The 18,354-nt window shown below is 42.4% G+C and overlaps 1 protein-coding gene across 3 annotated transcripts in view; it reads left to right on the forward strand.

The window, feature by feature from the left end:
• Nucleotides 1-18,050, forward strand: part of Rab3b (RAB3B, member RAS oncogene family) — a 63,767-nt gene extending 45,717 nt beyond the window's left edge. For all 3 annotated transcript variants that reach the window (XM_004869252.3, XM_087214839.1, XM_087214840.1), the window contains 2 exons: nt 3,858-3,982; nt 15,805-18,050. In XM_004869252.3, coding sequence (XP_004869309.1) covers nt 3,858-3,982; nt 15,805-15,992 — 313 coding nt within the window. In that variant the 3' untranslated portion in view covers nt 15,993-18,050. The remainder of the gene's footprint in view (nt 1-3,857; nt 3,983-15,804) is intronic.
• The last annotated feature ends 304 nt before the right edge of the window (nt 18,051-18,354 follow it).

The raw sequence follows: 18,354 nt of genomic DNA on the forward strand, positions 1-18,354 counted from the left end.
AGACAATGAAAATATCATGTGACAGGTGCAGTGAGGAAGAGAGGTGTCGGGGCTGCGAGAACACAGGGGAGGGCTCTCAGACCCAGTTTAGGGGGCCAGGGAAGGTGTCTGGGAGTTGATGACACACATGCTTTGTTTTCTAAAATGAACATGAGTTAGCTCAGAGGATAAGAATTTCCAGAAAAAGAACACAAATGTATTAAGTCAAGAAAGTAGGTAAGCGGGTGAGAAGGGCATAGGTCATGACAGTTTTTTGTGTTGGGGTAAGAAATTTTGATTTTATCCTTTAGTGATGATATTTGAATTAAAAATCAATAATTTCAGATTTATATTTTAAGAAGACTACTCTGGCTATAGTGGAGAGAGAATCTACATAGCAGTTTTCTGTCCCTGGGCTGGGTGTGAGGCCCAAGAGCACCTCAGCCTAAATTTGTAAAGGTTGAGTTAGAATTACATGCCTGTAATTCTAGCTAGTTGAGAGACTGAGTCAGGAAGATTGCAAATTTGAAGTCAACCTGGACAACTTAGTGAGACCTTGTCTTAGAATTTAAAAAATCAAAAGGGCTGGGGATGTATATCAGTGCTGTCTGGGCTCACTCCCCAGTATAGAAAAGGAGAGAGAGAGAGAGAGAGAGAGAGAGAGAGAGAGAGAGAGAGAGAGAGAGAGAGAGAGAGAAAGGTTCAATTTGCAATAGAAATCAGTACAGAACCCAGAGGTATAACCTCTGAGCAACTTACACCTTCTTTATGGGAAATTACAGGGAGAAGGAGATGAGAGAAGAACTTGTGAGAGGGAGGGGCCAATACCTAGTGCCCCCAGTCAAAGGAAGATGGCAGAGCAGAAGACAGGGCATCTGTGACACTGCTATTCTCCAGAGTCAAAGGAACTATGTGAGCCAGGGACCTAGCAGCAGTGCTGGCTGACACAAAGCCTGTCTCCTGTTCCATTTTGTCCATAACTATTCTATTAGTCAGTTTTTTGTTACTATAGCAAAACATCCAAAGCGAAATTCTTTATAGAGAAAAGAGATGTAAAAGAGATGTTTTGGAGGCTAGAAATCTAAACAGCATGGCAATGACTCTGGCAAAGATATCCCTGGCCACAACACATAATGGCAGATGGCACCAAGGAGGAAACATGTACAAGAGGGGGAGGGCACATGGCCAGACAGGAAGTCAGAGGGAGATGGGGGAAGGACTAATATTGCTCTTTTTTTTTTTTAATATTGCTCTTTTATAACAACCTTAAGTTACAAGAACTAACCAGGGTCCTTCGAGAATTACATTAATTCCTTTGGAGGGTAATACTCTGAATGGAATAATTACTTCCCACTAGGCCTCAGCTCTTAAAGGCCCCACCAGCTCTTAACATAACCACACTGGGAACCAAGCTTCTAACACATGAGCCCCTTGAGGACAAACCACATCTAAATCCTAGCAACTACCTTTTGGGGACTCCGTCCTCCCAAGGAGCAGTTGCCATGGCTGTGCGAAGCATTGTTGGCCACTTGGACCCTTGAGCTGAGAGTGATCTCGCAGGCTGCCTGCTGCACTCCTGTGTTCTGACCAACAGGCCGAGGGGCCATACCATTCATGGGAGAAAGAGAACACAGGTGTGTTCTCTTTTTCTCTCTCTTAGCCATCCTCTTCTTCCTGTTTTCTCCCCCTTCCTTTTTATCAAATTCTTCCTCTTACTGTCCTTTTTGTCCTTTTCTTGCCCCCCCCCTTCCTTTTACTCTCTCTAGTCATGATTTTTCTCCCCTTCTCCCCTTGCTTTCACTCCCCCAACACCATGGAGTGATTAGCTCTTTCTTTAAGTGTCTCCACACTGCTCATTCCCTGGTGGCCTTGACCCCTTTCCTTTTTTGATCAGTCACTATTCATTCTGCTTAGGAACGCAGTGTCTTTTACACCTGCTAACAGTTTCTCCCAGAATAACCTGAACTTGTTGCTAATCTGGGAGCTGAGAGAGAATGGGGTGGGAGGAGGGAGAAAGATGAAAGGAAGAGTAACATGGAACGATACAGAGAATTGGCACCCCGTACAGGCCTTGAGTCCGATGACTATCTGTCTTTCCTGAGCCCTGGCCTTTGAGTTTTGCCTCTGGGCAATGGTCTCAGCCTGGGCACCACCTACCATTTAAACCCCAAGCCCCAGAATAGGCCTGCTTTTTGTGGGCCCATTACAAATGGTGACTGAGTTAACTTCCTCCTTTAAGGGAATGGCTTGTCAACATTGATGGGAATGTCAATGATGGAATCAGTTTTAGGAGCAGGGTCAGTAATAGGTCCAGGTTGTATAGCCATAGTTAAGTTAGATTCTGAGTGCCAATGTCAAGGGAGGGTCAAATTCAAGATATACTTTAGGATTAACTATTCACTGGCCCATTCATTCACCAAGCATTCACTGGTACCTTCTCTGCTCTATGCTGTGTCCTGGGTGCAGGCATGACTCTGCCCTCAGAGAGAGACAGATACATTTTTCCAGGTTTAAAGAGGTGCCATATGGAGGTACAGAAAACCAAAAGAGGAGACAGGTGGGGACAGAGTAGGCCCATCCCCACAAAAATCTGTTTCTACAATGTTAAGGTCCTACTTTATTCCCTCTGGTAAAATTTCATTTCTAATTACAGAAGTAATACCTGTTCATTTTCAAAAACTTGTATAAACATTTGAAAAGTATTTTTTAAGAAGTCTTGTATTCAGCTAGGTGTAGTGGTGCATGCCTGAGGTAAGAAGATCACAAGATTGAGCCCAGCCTGGGGAATTTAGTGACTTAGCAAGACCCTGTCTCAAAATAAAAAAAGGCTGGGGATGTAGCTCAGTGCACAGGCTGTGGGTGCAACCACACACACACACACACACACACACACACACACATCTCACAATTGTCCTACATGAAGGAAATCAATGCTGACATTTTGGTTTCTAAGGCCTCTGTGAAAGCATATAAACCACAAAGGAGGGGGTAGAGGCCAGCTGAGTGTAGGGAAGCTTGAGAAGACTCCTGCAAGGCATTGTGGAATTAACACTGAGTCTTGAAGAATGAGCTAGTTCTGGGGAAAAGATTCCCAGTGTGGGGAAAAGACACCGGCATGGAAGAACATTTAGAGAATGAGTGAGAAGGATTGTGAAGCAGGATGAAGCCCAATGAAGCTGGAGATACAGGGTATGAATGATCCTGAACTGAAGAGTGCAGATTTGATCACATAGCTAATTGGGGGCCAGAAAAAGTTTTTAAGAAAGGGCACAGTGTAATCAGGTACACATCTTAGAAAGAGCTGTCTATCCTGTGAGGATATTAGAGGACTGCAAAGAGGTGAGTTAGGTTCACAACAAAGGTTTAGGATTGGGCATCTGTGACAGCTGGCCAGTGCAGGTGTATGTGTGTATCCTCTGCTGAATTAACTGGCGGTAACTTGGGTGTTACTAGCCTTATGGAAGGGAAGCTGGTTCTTCAATACTTGAAGTTCTCTTTCTGACCTAGGAGGCTATATATCTTAGTTTGGTCTGTTATAACAAGAACACCATGGACTAGGTGGCTTAAATGACAAACTTATTTCTCACAGTTCTGGATGCCGGGAAGCCTAAGATCAAGGCACGAGCAGATCCAGTGTCTGGGGATAGCCCCCTTCTTGTATCATTAAATAAAAGGGAGAGAGAGCTCCAGTCTCTTTCTCTTCTTTTAAGGATGCTAGTTCCATTTACTGAGCTCTACCCTCATGACATAATAATCTCCCAAAGGCTCCATCTTCAAATACCATCACATTGGGGTTTAGGATTCAACATGTGAAGAAGCAGCAAAGACCTTCAGTTCATAGCAGCATGATCAACACATTTCTCTCTGTTTCTTTTAAGGGCTACTCAGATCAAGACCTACTCCTGGGACAATGCACAGGTTATTCTGGTGGGAAACAAGTGTGACATGGAGGAAGAAAGGGTTGTTCCCACTGAGAAGGGCCAGCTCCTTGCAGAGCAGCTTGGTATGTGCAGGACAATGTGTGTATATGTATGCATGTATGAATAGAAGTGGGACGGATAAAGGGGATAAGTGTGTGTTTGTATTTGTAACTTTAGGGTGTATTGTGATTGTGAATTGTGTACCTATGTGCTCTGTATGTATTGTTTTGTATTTGTATGATATCCATATGGATTTATCCTTGCAATTTTAAGTAATTCATCATTTATGGTATATCTATATATCTATATATCTATATCTATATCTATATCTATATATATAGTTACATTGGATATATAAGTAAATTTTATAAACTTTTTAGCAGGTTCTTCCACAAAGGGTTTGAGACAGTTTATTAAAAATATCACCATAGTACAGTAAGAGAGACAGAGACTGAGAGAGAGAGAGAGAGAGAGAGACAGAGAGAGACAGCAAATTTTAGCAAGAGAAAGCAAAGGTGGAAGGAAAATAAAAGAAAACCAGAATGAGCTAAGTATATATGTCATAGGTTCTTGGGACCCTGCAAGAATTGGGGCAAAATATTGCCTTTCAGCTGCCTAGCCACCATTTCAAAGAGGAAAAAGTAATGTTACATGGTTCCTTAATATAAAAAGAAGCCTATGATAAGAGAAGGTGCTTCCAAAGAAGAACCACTCTTTTTTTTTTTTTTTTTTTTGGTGAGGCAGGCAGTGGCACCAGTGAGCTAAATCCCTGGCCCAACACCACTCTTCATTGGCAACTATGGAGTAGAATTCTGTATGCTGAATGTGACCCTCTCTTTAATATCAAATAACCTCCTAACAATTAAAACACTGAATGTCATATAGGCCATTTCTTACCATTCCTCTTAAGCCAAACTGATGGCTCTCACCAAAGCACAGTTCATAACAAAAGTAAAATGTAAAGGCACAAAACTATGTGCTTCAAGTATTAGCTCAGTGATGCTCTGGCTTGTCCAAGGTTGAAGTGTTTTGATCCCTGAGCTCCACTGGGGCCCAGGTACCCAGACATGTCTCAGTGGTCCCATAGAAGAACCCATACAAACTTTGCTTTAAAATTTTTTTATTTTATTATATAATGAGATTCAATGTAAGATTGCCCTAGAAAAAGAATTCCATGCCTTACAGATCTTCCTCTAGAAAAATAGAGGGACTGGTTGCCTTTTTAATCAGTCTCCCTATGTGTCACACCATAAGTATTTTAAGTGTTGAGGAATAGAGAATTTAAAGTATTATTCTCTGATAGTTTCTCAAGTGCCAGTGTTTGAACTTGAAGGTGGGGCAAACTCTATAATATACAAATATGAATTATATTGTACATATTTGTATTTGTATTATGTGTATTATGAGTATGTGTATGGGGTGTATGTGTGTGTTTGTGAGTCCCCTGTGCTTCTTTCTCCCACCCCTCTTCTCCAAGGTGGCCTGGATTAGAAGTTAGCAAACTGTAAGTGCTTAATGAATAGGGAAGGTGGTCATCTTGGGTCTTGCTGTTCCTACTCTATTGCAGAATTTCTCAGGGTCCAGAAGTTTGCCTCTCTTGATTTACAGAATAACAAACATGTGATGAAGCCCACACTCAAGTAACTGCAGGCCATCCTTTTACACTCTCAACCCACAGAACCCAGAGAGTCTCTCTCCCTGTACTATCTCCTAAGTGTTGGAATGCTCTCTGCTACTCCCATCCTCTACCCTCATCTAGCTAATGAGCTCCACTCAGTTTTCAAACAGCACAAGCTTCACATATTCTGTGAGCTTTTTCTGGTCCTGGAACTCCTTTTTGCCCTCACCTCATGAACCCTGTTCATCCAACAGTCACTGTACCCATCACACTTGGGTGTGTTCATTTACTGGTCTGTCTTCTCAAAGCTCGTTGAGAACAGGAAATGAATCTTGTCTTTGTCCTCACAGTGCCCAGCATGCAGCCTGGGGCTGAGTAGATACTGTAAAACTATGTGTTGACTACATTTTATTCCAACAAGTATTCAGCTACTTTGTTTTATTGTCCAGTGAAGATTTTCTGAGCACTTTCTCTATGCTGTGCTATGCTATGCAGTAGGATACTTTTCCTGGTCTGAAGAAGCTTGATCCAGTGAGAGAGCAGACAAAAGCAGTGATAGCACAGGTGATCAGTGTGGTGACAGAGGGATGAGCTGGTGGTTGGGGGAACACAAAGGAGGCACGTGATTAAGTTAGGGTCGAAGAACATGATGCCCAAGTGGCCTACTCAAGTGAGGGAGAAAGGCAAGCACATTCTAGGCAGGGGGCACAATGCCAGCAAAGGTAGGGAACAGCGCTGTGGTTCAGGGAATCATAAATCACTGGATGGTGTGAGCCTGGTATAGTATTTCCCAAAGAGAAGGACTTGTGCCACTGGAAGTGTGCAAGATAATTTTATGTATTTATTTTTATGTGTACTGGAAAAAATGTAACTAGCAAATGTCAAACTCTCATGACTAAGATTGAGGTGAGTTCGTTAAACATTTATTAGGTGCTTACCATGTGCCAGGCACTATTTTAAAGTTTTAAAGCATTACTCGTTTAATCCCTTTTAAGCCTTCCAAGATATATACAACACTTATCTCTACAGTGTGTGTGTGTATTTTTACTAGATGAGGCAAGTGAGGCACAGAGAAGTTGAGTAACTTTTTCCGGGTTACACAGCTAGTAAGAGGGTAGAGCTAGGATTTGAACCCCAGCAGTAATCTGGCTCCAGAGCCTAACCACTGAACTTTAAATTGCAGCAAATGTGGTAATAATACTTGATGTATATTGAGCCAGACATTATGAAATATTTAGCATTCTCTCTTTCTCTCTCTGTCTTTTTTTTTTTTTGGTACCTGGGATCAAACTCAGGTCCTTGCACTTGCGCAGCAGGTGGTGAAACCACTGAGCTAAATCCCTGGCTCTCTCTCTCTCTCTCTCTCTCTCTCTCTCTCTGCAGGGTCTCATTATGTAGTTCAGGCTGGTTTTGAACTCACTATGTAGCCCAGGCTGGCCTCAAACTTGTAGCAATCCTCCTGCTTCAGACTCCTGAGTGCTGGGATTACAGGTGTGCACCACCATGCCCAGCTAGCATTGTTTCTTTTAATTCTCACGATAACCCTTCAAGGTGGCTATTATAAGGTATGCTGGGTAGTTAGGAAGGTTATGTAGTTAGAAGTGGTGGAGTAAGTATAAATCTATCAAATTCATATTGGAACACAAATAGAAATGAGATTGATTCTTAGTGCAGGGTTCAGAAAGGGACTTGAAGAAGGCCTTAATGAAGAAGGCCAAATTTAGGTATATAATGGGAGCTCACCTATGTCCTACATAACTTTCTGAGCTTTCCTCTATTGCTTACCAGAACATGCCTATTTACATGTTTATCTCTTTCTAACTCCTGAGAATAGGGATTACTTCTGACTCATTTCATTCTGTCAAGCATACAGCACAAGGTAGATAGTTATTCATATATTTCCCCTATTCATTGAAAAATATTTACTGAGCATATACTCTGAGCCAGGTTCTATCCTGGCACTTAGGATATAATTAGTGGTGAAAAAACCCAGCTGCAATTCTTACTGTCATGGGGAAATGGATATTAAATAACTATATAAGGAACTGTATAAGTAAGAATTATATAAGTGGGTGAGTCATATGATAGATGAATTATCTCAATCAAGTGGTTAATTGTGATAAATTCTGTTTGAGTTAGGAGTTGTATTGCGTGTGATGAAATTCCAAATCAAACTAGCTTTACAAAAAAGTAGAATTTATTAGTTCATGTAACTGGAAGGACCTCTGGACCCAGGACTCAATTGCACTGTATATTTCTCAGCTTGACATATCCCCTCAGCCTCCTTCTATAGCCAGACTCTCTCCTTGGGGATGGATGATGACAGCTCCATGTTCATCTCTTACTAGCTCCTGCAAAAAGAGGTCTCTGTGTTGTCCACTATATATCATTCTCAAGGTGGACTGTGATTGGTCACCCATGTCACATGTTCATCCCAGTGACTGGAGGAGGCAAGTATTATGATGTAGAGTTCCACCATGACTGCTTAAAGTGCTGCTTCCCAGAAGGAAGAAATTGTGGTCAGGTAAAAGTAACGTAAGTCCACTGTATGTACTATGAACAAAGTGAAAAAGAGAAACCTAATTTTAGTCTGGAAAGCCAACGTGTTTCTGAGAAAGTAACACTTAAGCTGAGAATAAGGATGAGAAAAGGTAGGCAAGGAGTTAGAGTGAGGGGAAAATGGCCTGAATAATGTGGGTTAGAGCTTGGAACATTCATGAGATTGAAAGAAGGCCATGTCACAGAGACTAAACAATCAAGGGGACAGTAGGGCAAGATGAAGTCAGAGAGTCAGGGTAGATGACTGTGCCAGTCCTCAGCCTGTTTGTTGTCATTCTTAATCCTTCTCTTGCTCTGTCTGCTTCCTGTAACCCATTGCAGGGAGGTTGACCTTTGCAGGCGGGGTTTCTCAGGCCCCTGTGACTGGCTTCTGGTTGAGCTTACCTAAGGGGAAACAGTGGCAGGTGATTGGAGGTGAGGAAGAGAGAAAAGCCTGGGTATCCCCCACATTGGCTGGCTCTTCTTCTGTGGGCCAGCTACTTCTCTGTGATGCCTGTTCCTTTGGTTCCAGCTTCCTTTGCCTCTCGTAATTATTTTGTTTTGTTGTTTTGTTGATGATCTCTGGAATTTTTCACTATTCGGTTTAGCTTCTCAATTCTTCCATTGCCTATTTAACCAATTTCCTCTAGTTTAAATGACAAGAATAGTTCCCATTTTCTTGGTTGGAATCTGAATAAAGCAATTGTGCAAAATACCATGGGAGTAAAGGATATGTTCTGAGTGGTGGATATGGGGAAGAGAATGGGGAAGAGAAAGAGCAAGCTCTTTGGGATCAGAAATTCACAGGTGAGTAATGAAATTCATTAGGAGTGGGAGCTAGAGCAGTGGAGGTGAATGTATGGCATGTGTGTTGTTTGTTTTTCTTTTAAGACAAAAGATGTTAATGTATGAGTTTTTTTTTTCTAAACTAAAACTTAGTATTCAGGTTTAATTGCAATGTTGGCACTTTCCAATAAATAAGTAAGTTTTGGGTTGCACTTTGGGTACTGGTCTCTGAAAGGTTCGCCATCACTGAACTAGAGAGTAATAGTATGAGCAAAGACACAAAATGAGAAAGCCTTGATGTTTCTGCAGCGTAGTATGGGTCAGGGTGATTAAGCCAAGGCCAGGCCAGGCAGGATTGCTGTGATGCGGAGGTGGTTGGAATGTTCTCCAAGGGTGTAATGTGATTGAAGGTTTTGTCCCCAGGGGTGCAGAACTGAGAGGTAGTGGAACCTGGAGAGGTAGAGCTTTGTGAGAAGTCCTTAGGTCACTGGGGGTGTGCTCTTAGAAGGCAGTTTGTGGGACCCCTTGCCTTTTCTTGAGAGAGTTTTTATAAAAGTAGAAAGTCTGGCTCCCCAATTCTCTGCTTTCTGGCTCAAGATATGTAATCTTCTTGCTGCCACACACACTTCTGCTGTTGTTATTGGCCAAGAGATGGTGCAGCTAAGGGGCAGCCCTCACCATACTGCCCCATGTCCTTTGGACATTGAATCTTCTGAACTGTGAACCAAATAAACCTCTTTCTTCACCAGTACCTTGTGTCCAGTATTTTGTTATAGTAATAAAAATCTGACTTTGGTTTTAAGTTAATGAGGCTGATTTGAAATTAATCAGATGTCATTCAGTTCCAGTGACACAAATCCAAGTCAAAACAGTTGAAGTGATAAGACCGGGGCATAGTTGAAGCAAAATGCAAGAAGAAGTCACTGGTTAAATTAATAGGCCAATGTGTTGGATGAATTGTTTACATGTGAACATGAAGTGTTCAGGTACTTTGAGTAGTAGAATGAGAGTAAGTCTAGGGTGGAAAGAAAGACAAATGAGTCCCTTGGCAAAACTGTCAGTGACCAGAAGGGTGTGAGTGAGTTGAAGGTTGACAGATGACTGGATATGAGGAGGTGTCACAGTAGAATGGGAAAGAGATTTGAATGTAATGGTAGTGGATAAATGTTCTAGGCAGTGTTGAGGCATGAAGGGGTGAGTTTAGCTGTTTACAAGTTTCCAAATAGAACCTAAAGTCCAGCTCAGAGGCATTCAGTATGGACACAGACTGTGGATCTGAAATAGCTGCCTTTGGCCAGGATAGGGAAACAGCATTTTGAGAGACGGAGAATCTTGGATTCAGTTAAGTATTGGGCCTCATTAAAAACTGCAGAAATCTTGTTGTTCCGAAGCCCATTAGAGGGAAGAAAGGTCTGGGTTAGGGGTGGCTATTCTGCTTAATTGGTTGTCATCTTCCTGTCTTACTAGATTCTCTGCTCCTGAGAACTTTTATTAATAAACCTGAGGAAAAGGTTACCACCTAGGCCTACTAATGAAGGGCCTTCAGGAGTCTGACAGTAATTGGATTGGGGGTGCTTTGGGGTTTGTCCTGCTAAGCAAAAGAGATTCTTGTGCTGACTAGATCTGTGAGCTGGTAACTTGAATCAAAGTTCTCATGCTTTGGGTACCTTTAAGATGACGGTGAAGACTTCTCTTTGGCACGATATATGAGCTCTTTATGATTGGCCTTTTATGGGCTTATGTCTCATTGCTTTGGTTTTTTCTACTCTAATGATAACAAACTGCTATTGTCCTTCTAGTGTATACCAAGGCTTGAGTTTTTGTTTTTTGGGGTTTTTTTGCCCTTTCTCTGTGCTCATACTGTTTCTCCTGCTCAGTGCACTATACATGCATGTGCACATGTGTACACTCACAATCACATGTCTTTTTTTTTGTATTAAATTCTTTTATTGGTACATTGTAGGTATACAACACAATTACATTTCTCATTGGGAATTGTACCTTTACATAATGCATCTTGGTTCTTATTTTTTCCCCATTCCCAGCCCTCCCTTCACGCCCTCCACCCTTCCCTATTTACAAAGACTTTATTTCCATTTTTTCCATTTCTCATCATTTTTCCTTTCCCTTCTTTCCTTTCCCCTGCCCCTCCCACTACCCCTACCCCTTTGGACCTTTTCTTCCTATTTTACATTATCGATTATTCATTCTAATCATTGGTACATTTTAGGTATACAATATAATGACATTCATCATTGGAAATTTGCACCTTTACATAGTCTCTCTTGGTTCTTACTTTTCACCATTGCCCAGCCCTCCCTTCAACCCCTCCAGCCCTCCCTATTTACAAAGATTTTGTTCCTATTTTTCCATTTTCTCATATTAATCCCATTCCCTTCAATCCTTTCCCCAGCCCTCCTACTTCCTTCCCCTTTGCCCCTTTTCTTCCTATTTCACATTACCTATTATACATTTAGTCCTTATTTACACTTTCAGTTTCTCACACCAGAGAAACTATTCAGTATTTATACATGTGTGTCCTATTTATTTCACTTAAGAGTATTGCCTCAATGTGCATCCACTTAGCTATAAATGTCTCTAATTTCTCATTTTTTATGGCTGAGTAGTACTCCATTTTATTAAAAAACCCCACATTTTCTTTATCCAGTCTCCAGTGGATGGGCATTTGGGCTGTTTCCAAGTTTTAGCTATTACAAACTGCGCTGCTATGAACATGGGCGCACATATATCACTGTGGTATGATTCTTTTAATTCTTTGGGGAAGATCCCCAGCAGTGGAATAGCAGGGTCAAATGGGACTTCCAGTCCTAGTTCTTTGAGGTATCTCCATACTGATTTCCACAGTGGTTGCACCAGTCTACACTCCCACCAGCAGTGGAGCAGGGTTCCTCTTTCCCCACAGCCCCGCCAGCATTTGTTATTGGTTGATTTCATGATAGCAGCCATTCTTTCTGGAGTGAAGTGGAATCTCAGCATTGTTTTCATTTGCATCTCTCAAATGACCAGTGACAATCACATGTCTTTGTCCAGCTGATACCTGCTTAGGCAACAGCTTCTCCAAAAAAACCTTCCCTGGTGCCCAGTCTTGGCTAAGTGCCTCCTCTGTGTCACAACACTCCCTTGGCTCATCACTGCTCTGGCATTTATCACTATAATATGGTCCAGATGTCTACTTCTCACCCTGGACTAGGAGCTCCTCAAGGTAGGAACTACAGTAACACCTGGGTTCGTGAACACTTCCGTTTGCAAACAATTCCGTTTGCAAACAAAAGCATTTGGCAGAATTTTGCTTCCATTAACAAACTCCACATCGGGTGACAAACACAACTACAGCCATCTTCCTCACACAAACACAAAGGCAGCCATCTTCCCCCAAATCATAAAGCAAATTAAGTTTGTAAACCGAGGCACACTGTGTATCTGATTCACCACAGTATTCCTAGGGTCTGGCACAGGGTCTTGCCATGCTTTTTGAGCTGGGCCATAAATGATCCCCAGAATCTAGCCCCCCTCAAACACACCCTAAGTGCTCATTCCTACCTCCATTATTCAACCACCACTCGTGGAGCACCTATTCCTCCATTGGTGCTGGGGCTCTAATAAATGGCCCAGTCCCTTCTCAGAGTGCTCCCTGTCAAACGCACTTTACCACATGAGGTAAAAAGTGCTGTGGCAGAGGGAAGCACAGGGGAAAATGAAGAGCCACATCTCAGCTGAGTCCTGAAGAATGAATAAGACAAGTTAGTTAGGTGAAGAGTTTTGCTCAGTTCTGACATTAAAGGCTCACATTTTGTACTAATTTCAGGAAGCTCCCTTCCCCTTCCCTCCCCTTCCATTCCCTCCTCCTGCATTCCTGCATGGCTTCTGGTTCCTCTGTGTTAGAATGCTATAGCTTGTCCTGTCACTGTTCCAACAGAGAGCAAAACAAAGAGGTATAAAGGATAAAGTCCTTATTATGCTCCATCTCTGAGCTTCAGTTTTCCTATCTGCAATTACAAGTGATAAGCCCTCTCTTGCCCTACCCACATCACAAGATTGTTTTAAAATTGCATTTGTAAAGGACTATGCAGAAGTGAGGAACTGAGACTCTTGTTAGTGTGCCTTCTCCACAACTAGATTCAGTCTCTCCACGTCCCTGGCACTCAACACAACACCTTGCACAATGTTAGTGTTCAGTAAAGACCTGGTTTATTGATTGACCTTAATGATGAAGAGCAAGAGGCCTTGCCCAAAAGTCTTGGAAAAAAGGAAAGTCTAAGAAGCTGAGACTAAAGTGAGTGGGGAACAAATGGGAAGGTAATGGGCATTTATTCCATATGGCAGTCATTGCTCAGACTTTTGTGCATTTAGTTATTACCACCCATGAAATAGGTAATATCCACTCCATTCTACAGAGGAGGAAGTGGACACTGAAAGCAGTTAGACAACTTCCCCAAGGCCTACAGCTACCCCCTTTTACCTGAAAATAAGATCTAGCCAGAAAATAATCAGCCTTGATAACTAGGGATCCAAAGTGCCAGCCCCAATCAGCCTATCCTTGCCTTACCTGCCTTAGAGAGTAGCCACTGAGAGAATAGTGAGGGCAGGCAGTTTTGATCCCTAGTTATCAAGGCTGATTATTTTCTGGCTAGATCTTATTTTCAGGGAAACACGGTACTGGCTGACAGAGACTGGATTCAAATCCAGACTGACTCCTAGGCCTCTCCCCACTGCTCACCTGTAAAATATGGCATGTCCTCCCCTTAGTCCCAGTTCCTCAGAAGGGATTTGTTCCCCTAGCCTTGACCTATGTCTTCCTCTTCATCCAAATTGACAGTGAAAGCTTATTTACTGCTTTACCTTTTTGCCCCTTCCCTTGGTAAGCAATACCCTCCCTTCCACTTCTCCAAACACTGCCACTTGCCATTAGCCAGTCAAAGAATTTTTGTGATATTTATTAAGGAAAAAGAATAGGTTGAAGAGTCTCTGAAGCTGACTGTGTTTCTACAGTTTCAGGATAACGAGCAGCCGCTGCCTTTACCGTCACATGCTCGCAATTAGCAAGTGTTTCTGCAGCTTGCTTTTCTCAGGTCAGGAAATGGGCTGCTGGGAGAGGCTGCCTGCCAGGAGCTGGAAGCTGGGAGTGCCTTCAAGCTGGGAGGACTGGGAAGAGGAGCTTTGTACCTGGGGCTTCAGGCCATGCTGTGGCTGGTGGGATACTAAGAAGAAGGAAAAGGGAGAGAGACCCCTCCTTTGTTGGAGAAGATGATAAAAGGGGAAAGAGGGTAGAGGTAAGAGGAACAAAAGGACAGCAGAAGAGCAGAGAGAAACTGTCATAATAGGCACTTTTATACAGCAGTTTATCTATTGTCTCACTTAATCCCCTCAACTGCTTTCAGTAGGAAGACACTTATTATTCCTACTTAACAGAGGTGGGAATCTGAGGGTCAGAGAGGTTAAGTGCTTCAGATAGGTACAGCGACTTGCCCAGATTCAGACACTGTGGTATTCAGATCAAAGCAAACAAACTTGCAAAGAAAAAGATATAAAGAAGAGGGGAAAAATGCAAAGTGAAAGGGAAAAGAGGAAGAAATGAGAGGTAGGGCTGTATACAGACTTTGGAGCCAGGCAAATCTAAGTCTGAACCCAATTCCCACTGAGTTAGCCATCTGACCCTGTGCAAGTTATATAATCCACTGAAGCCTTTATTTTCTCATTTATAAATTAGAAAGGATGATATCTACCAACAGCCTGGTGTGAGGATTAAATAAGATATTTGTAAAGCTTCTACCATAGTATCTGGCATATAGTAGGTGCTCATTAGATATTATGTGTTCCAAAGAGAAAGTACAAGTAACTTAAGGGAAAAAGAAACTAAATTTTTTTTAAAAGGGAGGAGGGCTTTTGAGGAGAAATAAAGGTTTGGAAAGAAGGAAAGGAGACAGTGAGTAGGGGCAGGAACATGATGGAAAGGCAGCTTATCAGGCTGGTCAGGGTTCTTAGGAGGGAATCAGGAGATATCATAGGACAATTAGGTTTTATTCCATGTCACAAAAAGTGTCATTAAGGATCTCGAGGTACCAAAAAAATTAAGTATGAAGGACATTTTAGGTGCAGTTCTCCTTGGTCTTTTTGTTGTTTTTTTTCAGGGAAAGGAAAGATCTGTAGGATTATTCCAGTAGAATTTAGGGAGGAGGAACCCCATTGAGTGGACATAAGCCAATATATCTATAGTAGAAAGGGAAAATAAAGCTTATTTATTGTGGCTCTTGAGGTCCCTCGAAGAGCTCAGACTAGAGCTGGCAAGGGGTTGGATTGAATGGGAAGCAGAGGAAAGAGGAAAATCCTGCTCAAAAGTCCAAAACCTGGGTTCTCATAATGGTGCTTTTACTTACCTCTGACAAGCCAGCTTACTTCCCTAAGCCACAGTATCTGTATTAGTGACATGAAGAGGGTATGACTGACACTCCTTCCCCCAGAATGACATGAAGAACAAATAAGATAATGGTTGTAGTCAATGTTTTAGAAAGTAGAAAGTGTCCTCCACATGTATTTATGTATTCATTCTTTCTGCAAACACCTAGTGATCCCCCTTCTGTGTCAGGCATGGGACCATATACTTCGTATGTATTATCTTGTTTCATATTTGAAATAACTCTATGAGGTAGGTAAAGGGATCTTATTTACAACCAGAGAATTGATTTGGAAAGAGAGTAAGTGATTTGCCAAGATCAAAGAGCTGGTCAATAGTAGAGCCAGGGTCTGTCCGACTCTAAAACCAGTGCAGATAACCCCTGCCCTGAACTGTCTCTTTGAAGCAGAATCCATTGCCCTTAGAATTAGGCCTTCTTACTTCACTTCCAAGCACTGGCTGTATTGATCCAGAGTGCATGGCTGGAGGCACAAAAGGGTTCCAGTTAATGGGATGGGAAAAATACGTACCTGTATCTCTTCTCTCCCTAGGGTTTGACTTCTTTGAAGCCAGTGCCAAGGAGAACATCAGTGTGAGGCAGGCCTTCGAGCGCCTGGTGGATGCCATTTTCGATAAGATGTCTGATTCACTGGACACAGATCCCTCCGTGCTGGGTACCTCCAAGAACACGCGTCTCTCAGACACCTCACCGCTGCTACAACAGAACTGCTCATGCTAAGCAAGGCCCACCCTTCTAACCTCCCTTCATTGTGGCCCCACGCACACTTGCTTCTCCCTGATACACACTGTCCACTTCCACCCCTGAGTAAGCTGAGTTCCTGCTGTTCTTAGCCAGCCCCTGGGGTTCCCTGAAGATGGCCCCACTTACAGACACTCAGCACTAGACTAACAGCACAGAACATAGCATGGATGGAGAATTCCCTTTGCAAAAGACAACTGCATTTTATGAACGAGATTTGAGATGGAGACCTAGAAAGAGAGTCTCTTTTCCACTGGTGAAATGAGATTTCCTCCTTTACCAAAATTTGACATACCCACACTTTTCAGGGGCTGGCCAAAAGTGTAAGGTGAGGCCCACCTGCATTGCTAATCCTATTAAAGAAAGCTTTGCAAAGTACAACCTTCTTGTTTCATATCAGGATCCCTGTGGGACTTCTTCTCACTGCACAGTCCTGTACCTGTTACCACAGATGCCCACAGGGCCTGGGCAGTTGCTGTGGTGACAGGCCAGCGCTAATCTCCTGAGAGCTCAGACTCTAGTGATGCTAAAGCAACAAAGCCTGAGTCAGAAACACACTTAAAAGAAAAAGATTATCTCCTGAAAATGTCAAAGGTTTCTGCTGTATGAAAGAGCAAGCAAATGAGTGTGAGAAAGAGAAAGACAAAGAAATACAGGAGACATAAAGAACTGGTCCTGAGTTTCTGATTTTGTTGCTTTCTAGTTAGTTCTTGACTGTGAGAACTACATGGAATTAGTCATTGGTTTTTGGACTCCAAGAATCTGAAAATTTTGGAGTAGATGGGACCCTCCCCCCAAACTTACCTAGTCTGACTGGTCAGTTCCAACCTTCCCATCTCTGACAAGTAGCTGTCAGGCTCACATCTAAATGGCTTCTAAAGCATACATTCCAGGTGGGGACCACACTGTCTTTGTGCTCCTCTCATAGTCAGGAAATTTTCCTTTATTTCATGTGGAAATCTTTCTCCTGGAATAACCCCCAACCCCACCCCAATGATTGATCTCTCTGCTTCTATTTCCTCTGCCCCATGACACCCTTAAATGATTTGAGAACAGGAATCATGGTCACCTGGACCTGTGTCTTTCCTGGGTCAAATAATCCCCCTATAATTCCATTTCCTGTTCTTCATAGGCTCATCTTCCTATCCTTCCCTCTCCTCCAACCCACCGGTCAGTATTCCTGATCATTCCAACTGGGGAATGTAATTCAAAACAGAATCAATCTAAGGGAGAATTGAACTCAGAGGTCTCGATCCTAATTATGTTCTCCTGGACATGACACATTAGTATCTACCAAAGAGCTCTCTTACTACCTAGAGAAAAAAATATATATACTTTGAAGTCAGAATGGATTTGCCCATGATTAAAACTTGCTGTGGGTATAGGAATTCAATTGAGTTTTAGCTAAAATAATGATATGGAGCTGGCTCTGATTCCTGAAAAATATTTCTTCTCTATCATGTCTTGAACCCTCAGCCGTCTATCCCCTGCACCAACATGCCACCTCAAAAATCAGTGTGTGTGTGTGTGTGTGTGTGTGTGTGTGTGTGTGTTTTCTCTCCATTTCAAATGCAGCTCATCTAAGGAAAGTGGATTCACTGGCAACAGGTCCACTGACCAACTGAAGGGATTATCCAGAGTCAACTATATTCAGATGTTGCTTTCTTTGATGCAATGTAGAGAACAAAATTTAGGAGACTTGGACTCTGTCATTCAATCAAATGTGATTCTGGACCAGTTACTACCATCTCCGAGTCTTGATTTCCCAGTTTAAGATGAAAAGGTTTATTTGGATGATCTTAGATCCCTTCAGGCACTTATAACTGTGATACTTTTCTTTCACCTTCACCATTTCAGTTGATCTGTAAAACAAACCTGATTTCAGAGATCAGAACTATCATCCCAGTGTTATTTTAGCTAGCACAGTGTTATGCTTACTCTGCACTACACATTATTCCAAGCACATTCTGTGTATTAACTCATCTTCCTACCATCTTTGTGAGGGAAACACTGTAATCAACCTTGTTTAAAGGTGAAGAAACAAAGGCCCAGAGTTCTTGTTTGCCTAAGGTCACAAAATGAGTAAATGGTAGAGCTGGAATTCAAAAGCAGCTGGTGGGTTCTGAGGTCTGTGCCCTTAAACACGTTCTATATTGCATCTCTTTTAGATAAATGTGATCCAGGGGCCGGGGTTTAGCTCAGTGGTTCCTCTGCCTGCCTTGAAAGCGCAAGGTTCTGAGTTCTATCCCCAGTACCAAAAAAAAAAAAAGAAAAAGAAAAAAGAAAAGATAAACCATTAATAGATAAATGTGATCCAAATAAGTTAAGAGACTTGGCCAAC

The sequence above is a fragment of the Heterocephalus glaber genome, unplaced genomic scaffold (assembly GCF_053883595.1).
Source record: "Heterocephalus glaber isolate CG9 unplaced genomic scaffold, H.glaber_assembly_v1.0 deba00001451, whole genome shotgun sequence".
Taxonomy (NCBI): domain Eukaryota; kingdom Metazoa; phylum Chordata; class Mammalia; order Rodentia; family Bathyergidae; genus Heterocephalus; species Heterocephalus glaber.